At 35.8% G+C, this 18,681-nt stretch overlaps 1 protein-coding gene across 1 annotated transcript in view; it reads left to right on the top strand.

Moving 5' to 3' along the window:
* LOC149804082 (histone lysine demethylase PHF8-like) overlaps positions 1–18,681 on the top strand; it is a 111,585-nt gene that overhangs the window by 56,225 nt on the left and 36,679 nt on the right. Inside the window, exons 11-15 of the mRNA XM_089954004.1 lie at positions 2,717–2,821; positions 10,363–10,512; positions 11,567–11,739; positions 12,618–13,003; positions 17,424–17,712. Coding sequence (XP_089810130.1) covers positions 2,717–2,821; positions 10,363–10,512; positions 11,567–11,739; positions 12,618–13,003; positions 17,424–17,712 — 1,103 coding nt within the window. The remainder of the gene's footprint in view (positions 1–2,716; positions 2,822–10,362; positions 10,513–11,566; positions 11,740–12,617; positions 13,004–17,423; positions 17,713–18,681) is intronic.

An 18,681-nucleotide genomic window follows, 5' to 3' on the forward strand; every position in this document is an offset into this window, starting at 1 on the left:
TACATGTTTACAACATGTAACACATTATCAATGGTCTGTCACATGTTTACATCATGTACCACATTATCAGTGTTCTGTCACATGTTTACACCATATACCATGTTATCAATAGTCTGTGACATATTTTCACTGTGTACCACATTATCGGTGTTCTGTCACATGTGTACATCATGTACCACATTATCAGTGGTCTGTCACATGTTTACGTCATGTACCACATTATCAGTGGTCTGTCACATGTTTACATCATGTACCACATTATCAGTGGTGTGTCACATGTTTACATCATGTACCACATTATCAGTGGTCTGTCACATGTTTACATCATGTACCACATTATCAGTGGTCTGGGGGGCCCCGAGTGGCCGAGTGGTCTAAAGCGCTTTCCGTTACGGATCACTGCCATCTCACCTCTGTCTGCGTAGGTTCGAGTCTCGGATTCAGCCAATGTGGGTATGTGAGAAAGCTTGCCAGTAGCTTCTCGTGGGTAGGTGGTTCTTTCCAGGGTTTTCCCGGGTTCTTCCTCCACCATTAATACTGGCCGCCGTGTATAGCCTATCGTGTGCTGAAAAATGGCGTTAAACCCTACAGCAACAACATCAGTGGTCTGTCACATGTTTACATCATGTACCACATTATCAGTGGTCTGTCACATGTTTACATCATGTACCACATTATCAGTGGTCTGTCACATGTTTACATCATGTACCACATTATCAGTGGTCTGGCACATGTTTACATCATGTACCACATTATCAGTGGTGTGTGACAGTGCTAGCATTAATTCATTATTTGTTAAGTCTCTATAAAAATAGCAGTGCACATTAGTGGATCAAACAAAGGATTATACCTGAGAAATATAAATGAACCAATATTTCTTTGGTTTCTTTGCATGAATGCTTCGTTAGTTATCGATGGTTTATTTAATCTTCTGATTAAGCTGAAACAATTTAAATCTTCTAAACAGTAAAATGACTTTGACCATCGATCCGACAACTTGAACTTCACTTGTGTTGAGAAACTGTTTGGTGTACATATTTTCTTGTTTACAACAACATTTTCATGAAAGATGTCAAAAGCAATTGATGCATAGACACCAGGCATTGATTTTGTCATATCTACATTTCAGCGCAATTGTTAATGGCTGACATCAGAAATGAAAGTAGCAGTAAATATTGCCCTCACTGCACCCCAGCCAGAAGTTTTCAAGCAGTTTTGTTGATAATTATTTTTTTTGTTCTGAAGTTTGGGGACATCAAAAATATCATTATTTTATGGTGTCCAAAAACACAGGATTAGATGATAGTAGTTGTTTGAGTCACTTTCATCCTAGGTATATCCTGTATCTACATACTGCTGCAGGTAATGCTATGAGCACTGACCTGTGTCTTCTGTGTAAAATGTTGCCTCCAAAAAGTGCCCAATAATTTTACAGAGTGTAAAGTATAGCAAGAATGAAATACAACTTTTATGTTAGTACAACCTTCAAAAACAATACTTAAATTTCGTAACTAATTTTATAAATTCCTTAAATTTGCCTAAAGCTGTTTAAATTTATCTTAAAACTGAATAAAATAAGTCACTAATTAAATTACTTTCTTATATTCAAAAAAACAGTTCGTAGATAAATAAAAAGGAGTAACATTGGGTGCATAAAATGAGACATGACACCAGTAGTTACGAGACAAGAGTTTTTCACCTTTGCTTTAGTGACACAATAATAACATTTGTAACTGGATGAATAATTTAGTTAGGAATGTGAACAGACTAGGAATTACCTGTGTTTAAAAGTCAAAATGGGAGCATGACCCAATTTCAATAAGAAAGAGCACTCCTTGAAAACATTTTGAATCCTTGAAAATTCCTTGATGATAAAAACTGTAAGGTTGCATCATATAGTCATGCTACAAAAATGATTTACCATAATTTTTATAATCATGGCTTAACTACACTATTGGATAAAATAGATCTGAATGAGCATCAATTAAAACATTCATCACTAACGTATAAAAGCAAAAATGTAATAATAAATGAAAGTCAAGTTAACAAGACTTGGTTTCTTTTCATGTAGATGAAAAAGTCTGGTGAATTAAACATCTATTCCATGAGATTATTGTTCCTGAACAGTCATTCAGCTAACTATATTTTCTCCAAGATAAGCCCAGGGGTTGTACCATGTGCTTAAATTTTTATTGTGGGATTATCAATGGATAGTCCTTTCTGATATAAAAATTGGCTTAAATTTTATCACAGTGTGAGCTGGGCTCATCATCAAGGATGGGTTTATCATTGGAGAAATCTAGTTGTAGACATTTGATCCACTTGTTTAGATGGCTAATTTGCATGTACATTTGAATAGGTGTTATTTGCTTTAATTGAACTTAATTGGTCATGACAGGTTAATAATCTTTAGTAGTCAGTATGAAAGTGTTGGATTATTTTGCAGACATGGCACATTACTATAGATTAAGAATTTTTACTTCAGTCAAACAATATAGGTATGGTTAAACAATAGTAACAAGTGATTACATTTCGAATCTTTTAAAATTATGTAAAATAATTAAAATGTTTTTGAGTTTTTCAAATGGAATAAAAAAACACGTGTGCCAGTAGCTTTTTACTCTGTTGGAACTTGCGATATTTCTTGAAATATTTTAAATTGGGCAACATTTTTTTAGATTTTTAGTAATCAGTACTTTGAAACATTTGTTAACAGTTTGCTAAGAATGCCAAGCATGAAGTCCCAGAGCATATTCAATATGGAAAACTTCTGAAGGACTTGAACAAGGAGATCAGAACAGTGGAATCAAGACTGTCAGATGTAAGTACCTGTGTGTGTGTGTGTGTCTTACATATTTGTAACAGCAAGTGAACTTACAGTATGGCCTTGATTGTTGTGTGTCCATCATCGATCACTGTTAAACTTCTGGGGAAAAAAACACAGGTACGGGATCTTTCCATTTTTAACAGATGATTCTGATTGCCTTCAAATAAGTATCACCATTAGTAAAATAGAAGAATCTGTATGTTTTCTTTTTTGTCAACAATTACTATTTTCAACTTCTTCTTTCAAGATTTATTTCAACTAGACTCTGCACAGAGCATCTTGTCATAAAGATCCTAAATTGTTTTACAAATTATGCCAGTATTACTTAAAAAAAGAAAAACTTTTAAACAACTCATTCTCCTAAACACAGAATAGAATTTGGCCATATTTGGCATAAAGCCCTTCAAAATATAAGCAAATGATGATCCACAGCCAGATATGGTTACATCTTACTTAGAATAACGAAACCTTTTAGACAACATTTTTCTCCAAATCTGTTGAGTAGAATTTAACTGATTTGGCCAGAACAGTTCTGGATTGAAGAGCTTTCATATTTTAATGAATGATACCAGTCAGGAACTAAATATGGCCATTGTTACAAAAATATAGGAAACGTTGAAATTATTGCTTCTCCAAAACTGCTAAATTGATTTTAAGGAAACTTGATAGAAAGGATTCTGGCATGAATACCTTTCAAGTTTTACAAATGATGTCAATCCACCCTCAGATTTGACTGTCATATGATTGCTAAAAATATGGAAACCATCGGAATTTTATAGAAAGCGTCCTGACATAGAGGGTTTTCAAGTTTGTTCAACTTATTCTGATCCTCTTTTAAATACAGCCCTGTTACTAAAAACAAAAACAAAAGGTCTTCTTCCCCAAAAATGTTCAAAACAATGTGACAAATCCTTAATATAGAATCCCAACATTGAGAGGTTTCAGTTTTATACAAATGATGCTGATCTGCCATAAAATGTGGCCACGCCAATGTGGGTATGTGAGAAAGCTTGCCAGTAGCTTCTCGTGGGTCAGTGGTTCTTTCCAGGGTTTTCCCAGGTTCTTCCTCCACCATTAATACTGGCCGCCATGTATAGCCTATCGTGTGCTGAAAAATGGCGTTAAACCCTACAACAACAAAAACAAAATGTGGCCACTGTTGATAAAAACAAAAACATTTAAACGACTTCTTCTGAAGTGCTTTACAGCAGAATTGGATGAAAAGCATGATGGTTGTTAATACTGGACAAAAATAATGCAGATGTGCTGTCAATTATTAATGGAAACAGAGAATTTTTAAGAAACCTTGAAACAATCATTTTCATAACCTATGCAACATTAGAAGAAATTTTAACAGAAAGCATCATTCATCAGATTTCCTGGCCAACTGTTTTTTTGTGTGGTTATTAGGCAGATGTGAGCCAGGTGAATGCTGTTTACATTTAATATGAAAAAGAAAAGACAGCTCTACCTGTTTGTAGGACTTTTGTTCCAAATTTATTAGTTTGAATATCAGTCCTTGACATTGTGTTCTGGAATGGCCATCTCAGGGGTATCTTACATTAATTCATATTCAAATAATGATTACGATCGGAGACATGGGCAAGTCAGGGTAGGTTAATTTCAAAAAGACCCTCTCTTTTTTCTGACTTTTTCAGAGAAGCCTTTTTATGCTGCAAGGCAGCAGTGTTCTCTGCTAATTTTGCAGTTTTTGCTTGTCTGCTTGAAGATTAACAACTTTGCAGTGTCATGATTCTTTAATAAACCAATGTATCTTAAGTAGGTTAATGTATTCCAGTGAGAAAATCATTATTGCCTTTGGTTCCACATTTTTAGTCTAGCTGTGATATTAGTCATATTGGTCATGGGATGGTCCATATGCACAGTTTCTCCTAAACTACTTGGAGGACACACACATTCATTCTATGCCAAGCTGGTCCTAACTGAAAATGGTGCCACTTAGTCATTTGATATGGCCACCACGGTGACCATTCTGAAAATATTTAATATTGCTTCTGAATGGATGGTCATATCATCTTGGGACTTCATATATTATTTAGTTGGTTGTATTTGAAAATGGTGCCAATCCAGTGTCCAATATGACTGCCACAGCAGTCATATTGAAAAACCTGTTTTTGATGTTTCCTCTGCATGGAAAGTCATTTTGACATGGTGTTTCACTCATTATAATGTGTAATTGGTTCTTGATGAGAATGGTGTTGGTCTGATCTCCAGTATGGCTGCCACAATGGCCATCTTGAAAATCTTGTTATCACTGCTCTTGAATGGATCAGTATGTCAGCATGGTCTTTTCACTTAAAGACTTCTTGTGTTGTTTAAATGGTCTTAAATGCAAATTGTGCTGTTTAGGCATCCAATATATTGCCACCACAGCAGCCATCTTGAAAGGCTCCTGAATGAAACGCCATATTGACATAGGGTTTTAGCAGAATTCTTATGATATCTACATGGTCCTAAATGAAAATTGTGCCACTTGCACATCCAATGTTGCTGCCATGGCAGGCATCTTGAAGAATCTGTTATCATTACTTCTCTCAAATGGATGGTCATATTAACATGGATTTTTCATTAAAAGACTCCTTATCACGTCTAGTATGCCCTTAATGAAAATGGTGCTACTCAAACATCCATTATGGCTGCACACAGCAGTCATCTTGAAAAACGGCTGCAGAATGAAAAGTATATTGGCATGATATTTTCATCAGAAGACTTCTTATTTAGTTGAAGATAATACTGCTTGCACATTCAGTATGGACACAATATGGTCTGTCTTGAAATTCTTGTCATAACTACTTCTCTTGAATGAATGGTCATATCAACATGGTGTTTTTATGGAAAGACTTTTTATGATATCCAGTTGGTTGTAAATAAAAATTGGTGCCAATCTGGCATCCAATATTTCTGCCACAATGTCCATCTTGAAAATCTTGTTATTGCTATATCTCAGGGGTGCACAACCCCATGACCATGGGCCGGTGCCTGCAAACACGTTCTGATCAGCCCTTAGGGCCAGTTAAAACAACACAGAGATTTGGCCCATGAACAGTAATTATATTTAAAAAATTAGTGTTTGCTGCCCTGGAGTGGTCTTAGAAAATGCAATCTGGCCCTTCGCCAAAAAAAGTTGTGCACCCCTGCTATATCTCCTAGATGAATGGTAATATTGACATTGTGCTTGCACTAAAAGACTTGTGATGTCTACTTGGACTCAAATAGAAATGGTGCCTATCTGATACATGGTATGGCCACCTAGCAGCCATCTTGAAATAGGTCTTATTGTTACTCATCTAAAATGGAAAATTGTATCAGTATCTGGATTTGACTAGATGACTTCTTATGATGTTCTGTTGGTCCTAAATTAAAACTGTATCGATAAATCTTCAAATATTGCCACTATTTTTAAAATATTACTATTGCTACTCTTCTGAAACAGAAAGTCATTTCGAAATGCAGTTTTAACCAGAAGAGTTCTCTTGTGTCTATAGTCTGAAATACAAACCTGTTTATTTGTACCCCCCTACCGATTTTAATAATGGAAACCTTTAATGTGATAAAAAGTGCAAGGAACTTAGTCAGTTCATTCATTGATTTATAGTTTCTAACCTAACTCTGAGTAGAGTGGCCCTAACACTGTCAACTTATGAGCGTTTCATGCTTAATGGAAGTTTTCAGTGCAATAAACGGACATGCTCGGATCCATTTCCAGTTTCTGGACAAGTCCATATTCAGCAAAGGGGTGTATCATGACTACAGATGTACATACATAAGTTGTCTGCTTCCGATATTTACAATGTCGAATCAAGCAAAGGAAAATGACAAATATGCTTTTCATGTGGATTTAACAAGCGGTTTAATTTCTGTGTTCATGTATGCAGAGGGATATAATTCCAAACTGTCAACATTTTGTAATTTATGCAATTATTCAGCATTTGCCGAACAGGATGAACTACGTCATTATGTTGTCTGATGGAAATAAACTGGCCTATAGTGTACGCAATATGGCGCCGTGTTAGTATGGAAAGTCCGTTAAGCATGAAATGGTGCAGGGGATGCCAGCATTAGAGCCATTTTGGTCACAGTCAGGTTAGAAATTATAAATCAGTGATTCAATTGACTTAGTTCTATGCACTTTTTATCACATTAAACGTTGTCACAGGATGAAGCCGGGTTGGGGCTGGATTAGGGAAGACACCAAAAGCAACTGTGTTTACAAGATGTTTATTTATAAACGCAATTTAAATATAACAAATCTGACACCATTATAATCAAAAGATAAGGAAAATTATAAAGTTCCTAACATGGAACTATCAACAATTAACTCAACGAAGTAAACAAAACTTCACATTAATTTAATGAATGAAATTTCAAAACAAACGCAAATTCCTATCACTGATCAACAAAATAAAAGTGACCTACACCTCAATATAAAAAGTCTTGAAGGTATCGTTCAAATAACGATTTACAAAAGAATGTAATTATGTATCGTTCAAATAACGATTCAGAAAAGAATGTAATTATGTATCATTCAAATAACGATTAAGAAAAGAATGTAATTATGTATCATTCAGATAACGATTCAGAAAAGAATGTAATTATGTATCGTTCAAATAACGATTCAGAAAAGAATGTAATTATGTATCGTTCAAATAACGATTTAGAAAAGCAGTGTAAATTACTAACCTATCGTTCATAAAACAGTATTGAAAAGCAGTGAAAATTACGAACCTATCATTCATAAAACGATATTGAAAAGCAGTGCAAATTACGAACCTATCAATTGTAACCAGACATTGAAATAGGAATGAATGAAATGATGAAACCTATCAATCGTTCACACAACGGCATTGCAATAGGAGTTGATAACATTATAAACCTATCGATCGTTCCCACAACGGCATTGCAATAGGAATGAAAACATTATAAACCTATCAGTCGTTCACACAACGGCATTGCAATAGGAATAAACCTATCGATTGTTCACACAACGGCATTGCAATAGGAATGAACAACATAAACATATCAATTGTTCACACAACGGTATTGTAATAGGAATGAACAACAAACCTATCGATCGTTCACACAACGATATAGCAATAGGAACGAATAACATAAACCTATCGATCGTTCACATAACGATATAGCAATACGTGTAATTATTCACTTATCGATCATTCATATAACGATATAACAATCTGTGTAATTATGAACGTATCGATCTTTCATATAACAATTTAACCGGGATCAATGACATGAACTTATCGATCGTTCATATAACGATAGTAATGAATGGAATGATGAACCTATCGATCGTTCATATAACGACAGTAATGAATGGATTGATGAACCTATCAATCGTTCAGATAACGACATAGCAGTAGGGATGAATGACATTATGAACCTATCGATCGTTCATATAACGATATAACAATAGGAATGAATGACATGATCCTATTGATCGTTCATATAACGATAGTAATGAATGGAATGATTAACCTATCGATCGTTCATATAATGACATAGCAATAGGGATGAATGACATTATGAACTTATCGATCGTTCATATAACGATATAACAATAGGAATGAATGACATGATCCTATCGATTGTTCATATAACAACATAGCAATAGGGATGAATGACATAAATGCAGTTGTGGAAATAACATGGAACACTACAACTATCTTGGTGCCCATTTGACGACCAAGATGTTAACTCTGGTTCCACGCGCTCTAGTAAATGGCCAGAGAAACACCCACGCATGGTCCGCTCCTCTCTGCTGAAAGATCCCTTACATCACAGACTTGTTGGTCGCGAAGCCCTGGTCCCTCGCACCGAGAAAACCAGTCCCCTCTTCCGATCCAACGTCACCAAACACAGCACATACGTCACAGTAACCCCCACAGAGTTCTGTGACTCCACATCAAGCGATGTACAAGGCATGGCAGGCATGTATAAAGCAGCTCTACAGCTGGTGACTCCACATCAAACGATGTACACGGCATGGCATTTAGGCAGCTAAAATGATAACAACTAAACCATGTAGTACACATGACACAGTTAAGTACTTTTTCAGTCATATGTAGCGCATGCGCGCACATGAATTCATTACCCAATACATTAATTGTTTAATGCAAACATTGTATAATTAAATACAAGTTGTCTGTTCGGTTGCAACAAATAGCTAATTCAAACCAGACCATAGTAGTTATAGCATTGTATAACCTAAGTATTGACTCTCCGTAGAATTTAGAATAAATATATGTTTCCTGCTCGTTAGCTACTGCATTCAATGAATATGTTTGCAGATAAAAGTCTTTTTGAAACATTAAGGTTCTAAAACATCTAAAATATAAAACAATTCTGTCAAATAGACGAATAATAAAGAATTTCATTACCTCTACAGCTGGAGATTTGCTCCTGTAAAGGGGTGAGCGTCCTGACAAGACTTGGCGTAATGTGATGTTTTTCGAGAATTTGCTCTATAAGTACACTAGCTGTGACAGATGCGCAGCTAGGTACTTAGTTTCCCCGCTGCAAGCAATTTGTTCATGCAGCATGGTCTGAGTTTCACTCAGGATTTCGAAATAACTAAGCCGAAAAAATATATCACCCTCAGGTGACGCTGTACGCGGCAACGAAACCCGAGTACATTTTTGATAACATATACATATTGATATAACTTCTACCCAATTCCGTGACAAACGTTCTCATTTTTGAAATCGGTAGAGGGGTACAAACGGGGATGTAGAGTCAGACTATAGTTGGTTCAAAATCAAATTGATACAAACTGACCCTCTATATATCCACCATGGTGGCCATCTTGTAAATGTTGTTGTTTCTGTTTCTTCTAAATAGATGCCCATATCAACATGGTGTTTTATTTCTTGTGATACCATGTTGTTCGTAAATGAAAATTGTGAGGTGATGCATCCAGAATGGATGTTATAAAAGCTGTCTTTAAAATGTTGTCACTACACCCCCCTGACTTGATGGTCATATTGACTTTGGGATTTTCACCAAATGACTTATCAGTAGGACTTAAAATGGTCATAAATGAAAACAGTATATCCACCACAGCAGTTGATTCGAAAATCTTATCACCACTGAAGAATATCGGAGATGGTTTCTAACTCAGCATTTGCATGTATGAAAAGGTCAAAATCCTGGAAATTGTTTTGGTCAGTATATTGTCAGCCCCTTCAAGGTACTTTTGTTGATGAATTATCTTGACCATGAAAGGTCATAAGTCCTGTGAACAAAATCTTGTCCATTCTTTTATGACTCACCACTTGAGTGGCAGGGCTTTTGATGCTACCATTGTCCATCCATCTATCACACTTTGATTAAGTTATGTGATTAGATAAGTTTTCAGGTGCTGTGGAAATGCCATCTAGTGCCATGAATACATTTCTAGTTGATTTAATTCTTTTAGAATGATGATATTCTTTTGTTCTTTTACTATTTCTTTTCTTTCACAAAATAATAATACTATTTTACCATTTTTATTTCTGTAGAAAAACAGCCCGATGAAGGCCAAAAAGAGAAAGAAAAAGATATCAGTTCCTCCCAAGCAGATGCAGGATATTGATCTGCTGCACCAACACACACAGGAAAAACTTCATGAAATGGAGATGGAACAGAAGAAGAATATCTACAACTTTAAGGTTTAAAAAGAATTTTCATGAATGCTAATTTAAAATGAAAATATACAGAAATGATATATTTAACTTATTTCAGATGCAGACTGTGTGTTGATAAGGAGGATACCAATTTCTGCTCCAAAAATATACTCTTGCATTCAAATATACTTGGTAACATAACAAAATGCTCTCTACAAAATTGGAAGAATATGTATTATCATAAAGTATGCCACACATTGTAATCCACCATCCACCAGTCTATAATGACAGACTTTCAAAATGCAACAATTAAATATTGTGATTGTTTTCCTGTATTTGATCACATTTGAAGAAAAACCCTAAATTTGTCCTCTTTGATGACATAATGTATCAGACTTTTTTGAAGCTATTTGATATTTATTTATATTCAGACAGATGTGTTACATGTTGATATAATTGACATATTTTTGAACACTTTTTGCATTTCTTATGTCCATTAATATATTTCTTCTACAAATACATTGCCTAATCATAATTCCTGAGGAGTATGACTGCCACCACACAAATCATCCACCCAAGTTAAAAGTTTAGCTGGAAAAGCTGAGTTGACTGCCCACATAGTTGGGAGTCAGAGTTATGCTTTAACTATGATATTGATGTGCAAGGACCTCTAAAAAGACTTGTGGGATCCATGGATCATTGGAGCAAAATCTTTTTCTTTCTCTGGTAAAGTGGCAGAATATTCCCAAATCCACAATGATATTCCACAGAAAGAAGGAAAACTGGAATTGTGTGGATTAAATGATCATTGGTTGGTTATTTATCAAAGCGTAAATTTTACCTGATGCAGTTGGACTTTTTAGCAAGTATGTACAGGAATTTGGTTTAAAAATTTGAAATTATAAGATGCCACATCTACGTAAATGAAATGTAAGGAATCATATTTTATGCTCTGATTCAAAATTCTAAGCACTTTAAAGGATACATTTTTACTGGGGTTTTATATTAAGTGTTATTGAAAGATCCTTTTCTCTTTAATGTTATTGTATTCATCCCATTTGAAACTCTGCTTCAATAAATTTCTCCATATGTTGTACAGGAGGAAGATGATGATGACCTTGAGATCAGCAGCCCAGGAAAGTTGATGAAGGTCAGGATACCCAAAGCTGGAGCATACTTCGATGCCAAACAGGACATGATAGACAACCCTGACCTGTTGGAGAAGAAAGAGTTGAGCCTGAAACTAAAGGTTTCCAATGGGAAAATTGTAAGGTACGTTTGAGATTATGGGATGAGCCCCCATGCCCCTTAGTTGAAAATGGTATGTTGAAATTTTTGCACAAGAGCCTAATCAGATTTATTCTTTAATATGGCCTCCAATGTCCACCCAGTCTCTTATGACATCCCAAAATATAAATAGACTAGTCAAGAAAATTAATAATAAATTTCATAAGCTGATCCTCAGCATTGTACTGTACATTCAGAGTCTTAATTATTTAATAGCTTATCCTTTTAAAGTTTTCATTTCTTAAAATGTAGATTGTAGATAAAGACAAGTCAAAACTATGTGATTTAGATTCAGTCATTTTTTGGGAAGGGGTTAAAAATAACATTCACCGATGCTAGGAAAGTGTGCTGTGAAAACTTTAATATCCTTGGCCATGTTTGAATTAAGTTGAAAATTATCTTTCTTAACATACTAGTGGCCCTACAGGTCATTATTGTATGAAGTGTATTTGGCACATGACTCTTTGTATGTGACATAATCAATACTTGATAGGGTAATCGGTTAGCCCCCCCACTTATGTCTGGGTTGAGCTGAGGTGTCTTGCTCAGGGGCAGAACAGCAGTAGCCAAACTGAGTTTTAAACTTTGACTTTTGAATCCTGACTTTTGATTGCCAGCCCCCAGACTATACTGCTTGTCCTTTGATTTAAACTATTAAATGAAATTAATTGTTTATATTGTGTGTTAAAGAAAATGTTTCATGTTTATAGAACAAATGACCTTCAGAGCAGATTCTTAATTTCCAACAAGTTGGAATATAGTGTTTCATTTTCTTTCACTTTTGAAAAGAGAAATTCAATTTATATCCACTGTAGAAGGTTTATAGCTTGAATCTTAATTACATGTATTGATACTGCTTTTAGTGACAAGCTGAAGGGCAGGAAATCAGGCGAGTTCCAACTACTGGGGGATGGAAATGATGGTAGTGACAAATTGAAGGGCAGGAAACCAGGAGAGTTCCAGCTACTGGGAGAAGGGAATGAGGGTAGTGACAAATTGAAGGGCAGGAAGGCTGGAGAGTTCCAGCTACTGGGAGATGGAAATGAGGGTAGTGACAAATTGAAGGGCAGGAAGGCTGGAGAGTTCCAGCTACTGGGAGATGGAAATGAGGGTAGTGACAAGGATGACGGTGATGATGATGATGATGCTCTGGTGGTGGATGAAAATCCTAAGAAGATCAAAACAGAACCCACATCAGATATGCCAGCATCAACAATCAAACCAGGATCTCTCAGGCTCAAATTATCATGTGAGATTTGTTTTTGATCCCAAGATAGGGGCATTTAGCATTTTGGTTGTCCATTTATGGGAGAGTGGTTGTGTTTGCAGACAGATTTGGTTAAATTTGTTTCCAGCAATTATACATTAGTAACCACATACCCATTTCAGTTATTTGGAAAATATACATCTGTATGGAGTCCATATTTCTGGTTCAGTTTCAGTCAGACTTGGAATATGGGCTTATATCATCAAAATTGCAGACTTGTTTCGTAATGAGCAAGATGACTCTTATATATTAATGAGAGGATGTGATTTGGATTTTTAACATAGCTTTAACAATTTTTCAGTCCTATCGCTATGATGTCTGCATTGTGACAGTTTATAGTGATGTCTAGCATCAGTCCTTACACTAACCTCTAAATGCTGAGTGCCAAGCAAGGCAGCTGTTATTACCATTTTTATAAGTCTTTGGTATGACTCGGCCCGGTTTTGTACCTCCATCTGAGGCGGATGCTCTAACCACTTAAGCCACTGAGCGGTCTGTATATTAACGAGGTGACATGGCCACTGATTGGTTTGTCTTGTTAAACCCTGGAGGCCATATTTCTAATCCATTAATGGTCAGACCTTGGAATATTTGCTTACATTAAAAAAAATCTTGGACAAGTTCATTAATTAGTGAGATCCACGCATATTGATTATGTTATCTAGCATCTTATTGGCTGTTGCCACTCTGGAGGCCGCATTTCTGGTCTGATTTGGTTAAAAATTTAAATAGATGCATTTGATTGGCTGAGCTCATTATCTCCTGATTTGTATCAGACTTGAAATAATGAGCTTATATGATCAAGATCTTTGATGGGTATGATAGTGAGTGAGATCCATGCATATTAATGAGGTAATCTTGTATTTGATTGACCGTATTACCACTTGGGATGCCATATATCTGAATCAATTTTGATCCAACATGGAGTATGTGCTTAAATTATAAAGATCTTGTACAGGTTCAATAATGAGTGAGTTGTACCCATATTAATGAGGTAATTTTGTGTCTGGTTGACAAAGTTGATTCCACTCTGAAAGCCCTATTTTTGATCTGATTTTGACCAAACTTGAAATACAGACTTGATATTGGATTACTTCAATAGTGAGCAAGATCAGCACATATTAATTATGTAAACTTTAAAGTATATCAAGATCTTGGACACTTTGAGTAATGAACAAGATCCATGCCTAATAATAAGATGGTCTTGCATCTGATTGGCTGAGCTTATTAAATCTTTGAGAGCTTTAATTCTGATTTGATTTTGCCTTAATATCATTAAGATATATGTTGGTTTTTTAAAATCATGAACAAGATCTATACATAATAATGAGATGCTCTCATTTTAATTGCTGCACTCTAAAATATTTTGACCCAATTTTAATCAAGCTTGGTAAAAGGCTGACATCATCAAGATGTTGGATGTTTTTATTATGAGCATTTGATACAAAGATTTTTTTCCCACTCTAGAAACTATATTCTTGATAGGCTATGATGAAACTTGGTAAGTAGGTCTACATCATTAACGTCTTGGTTGAGTTTGATTGTGAGTAAAATTTATGAATTTCAATGAGGTGATGGTGAATCTGATTGGCTGAGCTTATCAACAATCTAGCAACTGTATTTCTTATAATATTTTGATCACTATTTTTAAATAGTTTTATATTATCAAGATGCTGGATTAGTTTGAATATGAGCAAAATCTGTGCATATTAATGAGGTGATCTTATATTTTGATTGGCTGAGCTTGTTCACACTTTTGAGACCGAATTGTTAACACTTTTGAGACCGAATTGCAATCAGAATTTGTTCCACCTTAGGGTAATATTATCATGATTGTAGACAGGTACTATGATAAGCAGTATAAGCCCATAATGAAATACCATACCTCTGTCCATGTGGGTTCAAGTCTTGGGCTCAGCCAACATGTGGGAAAGCTTGCCAGTAACTTCCCATGTGGTTGTTCCAGGGTACTTACTCCACCAAATATATTGGTCACTATGTGTAACCTATCATGTGCTGAAAAATGGCATTAACCAATTTCAATCAACCAGCCTTGCATTGGATTGTGTAAACATCTTACCTCTCGAAATCTGAAGACTATACGTCTTATCCAGTTTCTTGGTAGTCCCGAGTTGTCTAAAGTGCTCTCCATTATGGATCACTGGCATCTCACCTCTGTCAGCGTGTCATTATTATACTATATACTGATACAATTCTGTTCTAATGATAAAGCCATAATTGATGTGGACAATCTCATGCTCATAATCAGAGTCAAAGATCTTGATGATATGAACCCATTTAGCAAATTTTAAAGAAACTTGATGTTGTTGTTGTCGTAGGGTTTAACGCCACTTCTCAGCATATGATAGGCTATACATGGCGGCCAGTATTAATGGTGGAGGAAGAACCCAGGGAAACCACAGAAAGAACCAACGACTCACGAGAAGCTACTGGCAAGCTTTCTTACATACCCACATTGGCTGAACCTGAGACTCGAACCCACACAGACAGATTTGAGATGGCAGTGATCTGTAATAGTGAGCACTTTAGACCACTAGGCCACTCAGGGCCCCCACCAAGTATGAGAGATATCTGTGCATAGTAATGAAGTGGTTTTGCATATCTGATTGACTGAGTTAGTGTACACTCTAGAGACCATATTTCTGATTAGATATGTAAGCTTACACCACCAAGACCTTTTAATGTTTTTGATAAATATTGATAGCCACACATTTATGAGGTGATCTTACATCAGATTGACTGATCCTGTGATAGCCACACATATTAATGAGGTGATTTTGCATCAATTGGCTGATCTTGTGATAGTCACACATATTAATGATGTGATCTTGCATCAGATTGGCTGCTCTTGTGATAGTCACACATATTAATGATGTGATCTTGCATCAGATTGGCTGCTCTTGTGAACACCCTAAAGGCCATATCTCTGAACAGACATGAATCAGATGTGTTTAGATTAAGGACAACATAGACCATATATTAATGAGAATCCAGGTCAGTTTCCTGGTCATGAGTCTGGCACCATAACCACTGAGTTATCGCAACTCCCTTGAGTGTTGATCTCCATGGTTTCCAAGTTATGACTCCAGGGATGGGACCGCTCCGGTGGTCTAAGTGATTAGAGTGTCTGGCTTGAATGTGGAGGTCGTGGGTTTGAACCCCACTTGAATCATATCAAAGACTTTAAAAAATGGTACTTGAAGCTGCCTTGCTTGGCACTCTGTATTAAGAGGTTGGTGTTAGAACTGTTTGGCCTGGTGTCAGGATAATGTGACTAGGTGGGACATGATGCTTTATGTCTGCAGCATGATGCCCCAATGCTAGACATCTCTATAAACTGCCACACTGAAGATATCAGTGATATGACTAAAATTGTTAAAGCTTCATTAAAAATCTCAAACACATACAAACACACTCGATGGGTGGAGACCTAGGTGGGAAGGAGAGATGCATGAATTCAGGCTGACTGTACAGATTAATTTTCATTATGATGCCAAGTGTATGTACCTTAAGGGTTGATAATGAGTTTTGAACTTATGAATCTGGGCCTGGTCCCTGTGGGCTTGGAGAGACCCAAGAGAAGTCTGGTTATATAAATGACATTTTTGTATGCCAAGAAAGTGATCAATTTGTATGTGGTCTTGGAAAGAGGAGAAATGATACCAGAATTAATAGAAATGGTAGTAACTATGTGCTCCAGGCTTTTCTTTCCCCGCTGCAGTTTCAGTACATGTGTGACTTTGTGTTCACACGCTGACATATGGCAATTGTCAGTTGAGTGATATCAGGCCCACTAGGTTGTCTTATTTTTTAAACAACTTTGATAATTAAACATTTTTGGGACATAAACCTTGTTAGCACAATTAAACTAAAACCATTTCAAGCAGACATTTGAAGTTTATTTATATGCATATGTTGTTTACCGCATTAGATTCTCCTGTAATTATACCAATATTTCCACTTCAGACATTTTTAATAATGTGGGCATACAAATTTGTGTCTTCACCTCTGCAGTGGAGGCAAGAATGTTTCATGAACACAAATCTAGTTATTTTTCTGATGCATTCACAGCTATCACTTTTTAACATGGATATTTTGTTCTCATGAATTTGCACTATTGTTTGCTCCAACAACTTTTTTGTGTTTTTTTTTCTGTTTTAATGAATGATACTAATCATTACTTTGGTCCTGAGCTTGTATGCAGGACTTAAAAGTGGGGGATATCTTGGTTGCTAAATTACTGTTTTTTTAAAGTAGCTTTAGCGATAATTTTTTATTAAAAAAAGTAGCATAGCTATGAATTATCATTTATATTTAAATTTGTTATAAAGTCTGAATTTTTCTGATGAATAGGATTGCCATATTTATCTTAATTTTCTAGTTCAAGGGAAACCACCAAAGAGTGAAACTTCGGAGGAGTCAGAAACATTTGGAAGTCCAAGTGGACTATCCTCTAGTCAGAGTGATGCCACAGGGAGCAAAGATGAGGCCTTAGGGGCCCCCCGAGTCCCTGCTGGTGGCCTCAGTAATGCAGATCCACTGACCATACAACAGACCCTCAGGATGAACATGCCAACTATTCGGGGTGGACTGAATGGCAGTATTGCCGATATATTGGAGGCTAGTGGATATGGGACAGAGACAGCTTTTACTGTCGATGAAGACATAGGGTAAGCTAAATCAAGCTAGAGATGCAATTCAGAGAATTGTATAGGTGAGAGTAAAGGTTTGTTTCCTTGATAATGCATTATTTGTGGAGTCCTAATTTAGTCAAAAAAGCAAGACATGACATTTACTTTCCCCACTGCTTTGGTAGCAATGAGGCTGATACTCATTATCAACAGATTTGCTATGGCTGTGGTTTCTTCAAATTTTTACATTCTAGTGCAGGCGATGTCTTTCATGCTGTGAACATGTTTTCAAAAATATTCACTTAAATTTTTTTATTTGATAACTATTCAGCATTACCCTATATTTCATGTAAAATGGCAGACTCATGATTAACTTTTAATGTGGCCACTCCAGTAGCATCAGAATTCTCCAGATGTCTAAACATGTCAATGCATGAAAGTTCAATACCTTGTTCATGTCATTCTTAGCAAAAATTTGAGAAATAAGGGAACAAACTCTGGTTTTTGAAACTAAAATAGATATGAATTAATCATTCATGTATAAAATTTATAAAAACATTTAGATGAAAATGAAATCAAATGTAAATGTCATTTTTTATATTTTGATTTCACAAATGTATATAAATGAGGAAATCTGTGTTCAAGTTTTTTTTCTTGCCACCCATCCCCACCCACCCCCCTACCCCACCTCATGGTCTGATATAAAGATGTTTTGCAGGGACTTAACTATCTTAGCTATAGTTACCATTTATTTATGTAGAACATGTGTGCAGAAGAAAACATGAAGCAGCTTAATTCCTCCTTTATGGATACCTGAAGATAACTGGAATGTGTTTTGAAAAAGAAATAATGACTTGAATGGAGATATGTATTTCATCAGACAAATATCAGTTTTAATTCTATTTCAATTTTTTCTTTGGGATAAAATTCTAAAGGGTTTATGTAGAAAATTAGTATTCATCTGTTGAAATTAAAGTGCCTTTCTAGGGAAGATGTTGATTTTAGGTT

The sequence above is a fragment of the Sinohyriopsis cumingii genome, chromosome 3 (assembly GCF_028554795.1).
Source record: "Sinohyriopsis cumingii isolate HCF-2022 chromosome 3, ASM2855479v2, whole genome shotgun sequence".
In the NCBI taxonomy this organism is placed as follows: Eukaryota; Metazoa; Mollusca; class Bivalvia; order Unionida; family Unionidae; genus Sinohyriopsis; species Sinohyriopsis cumingii.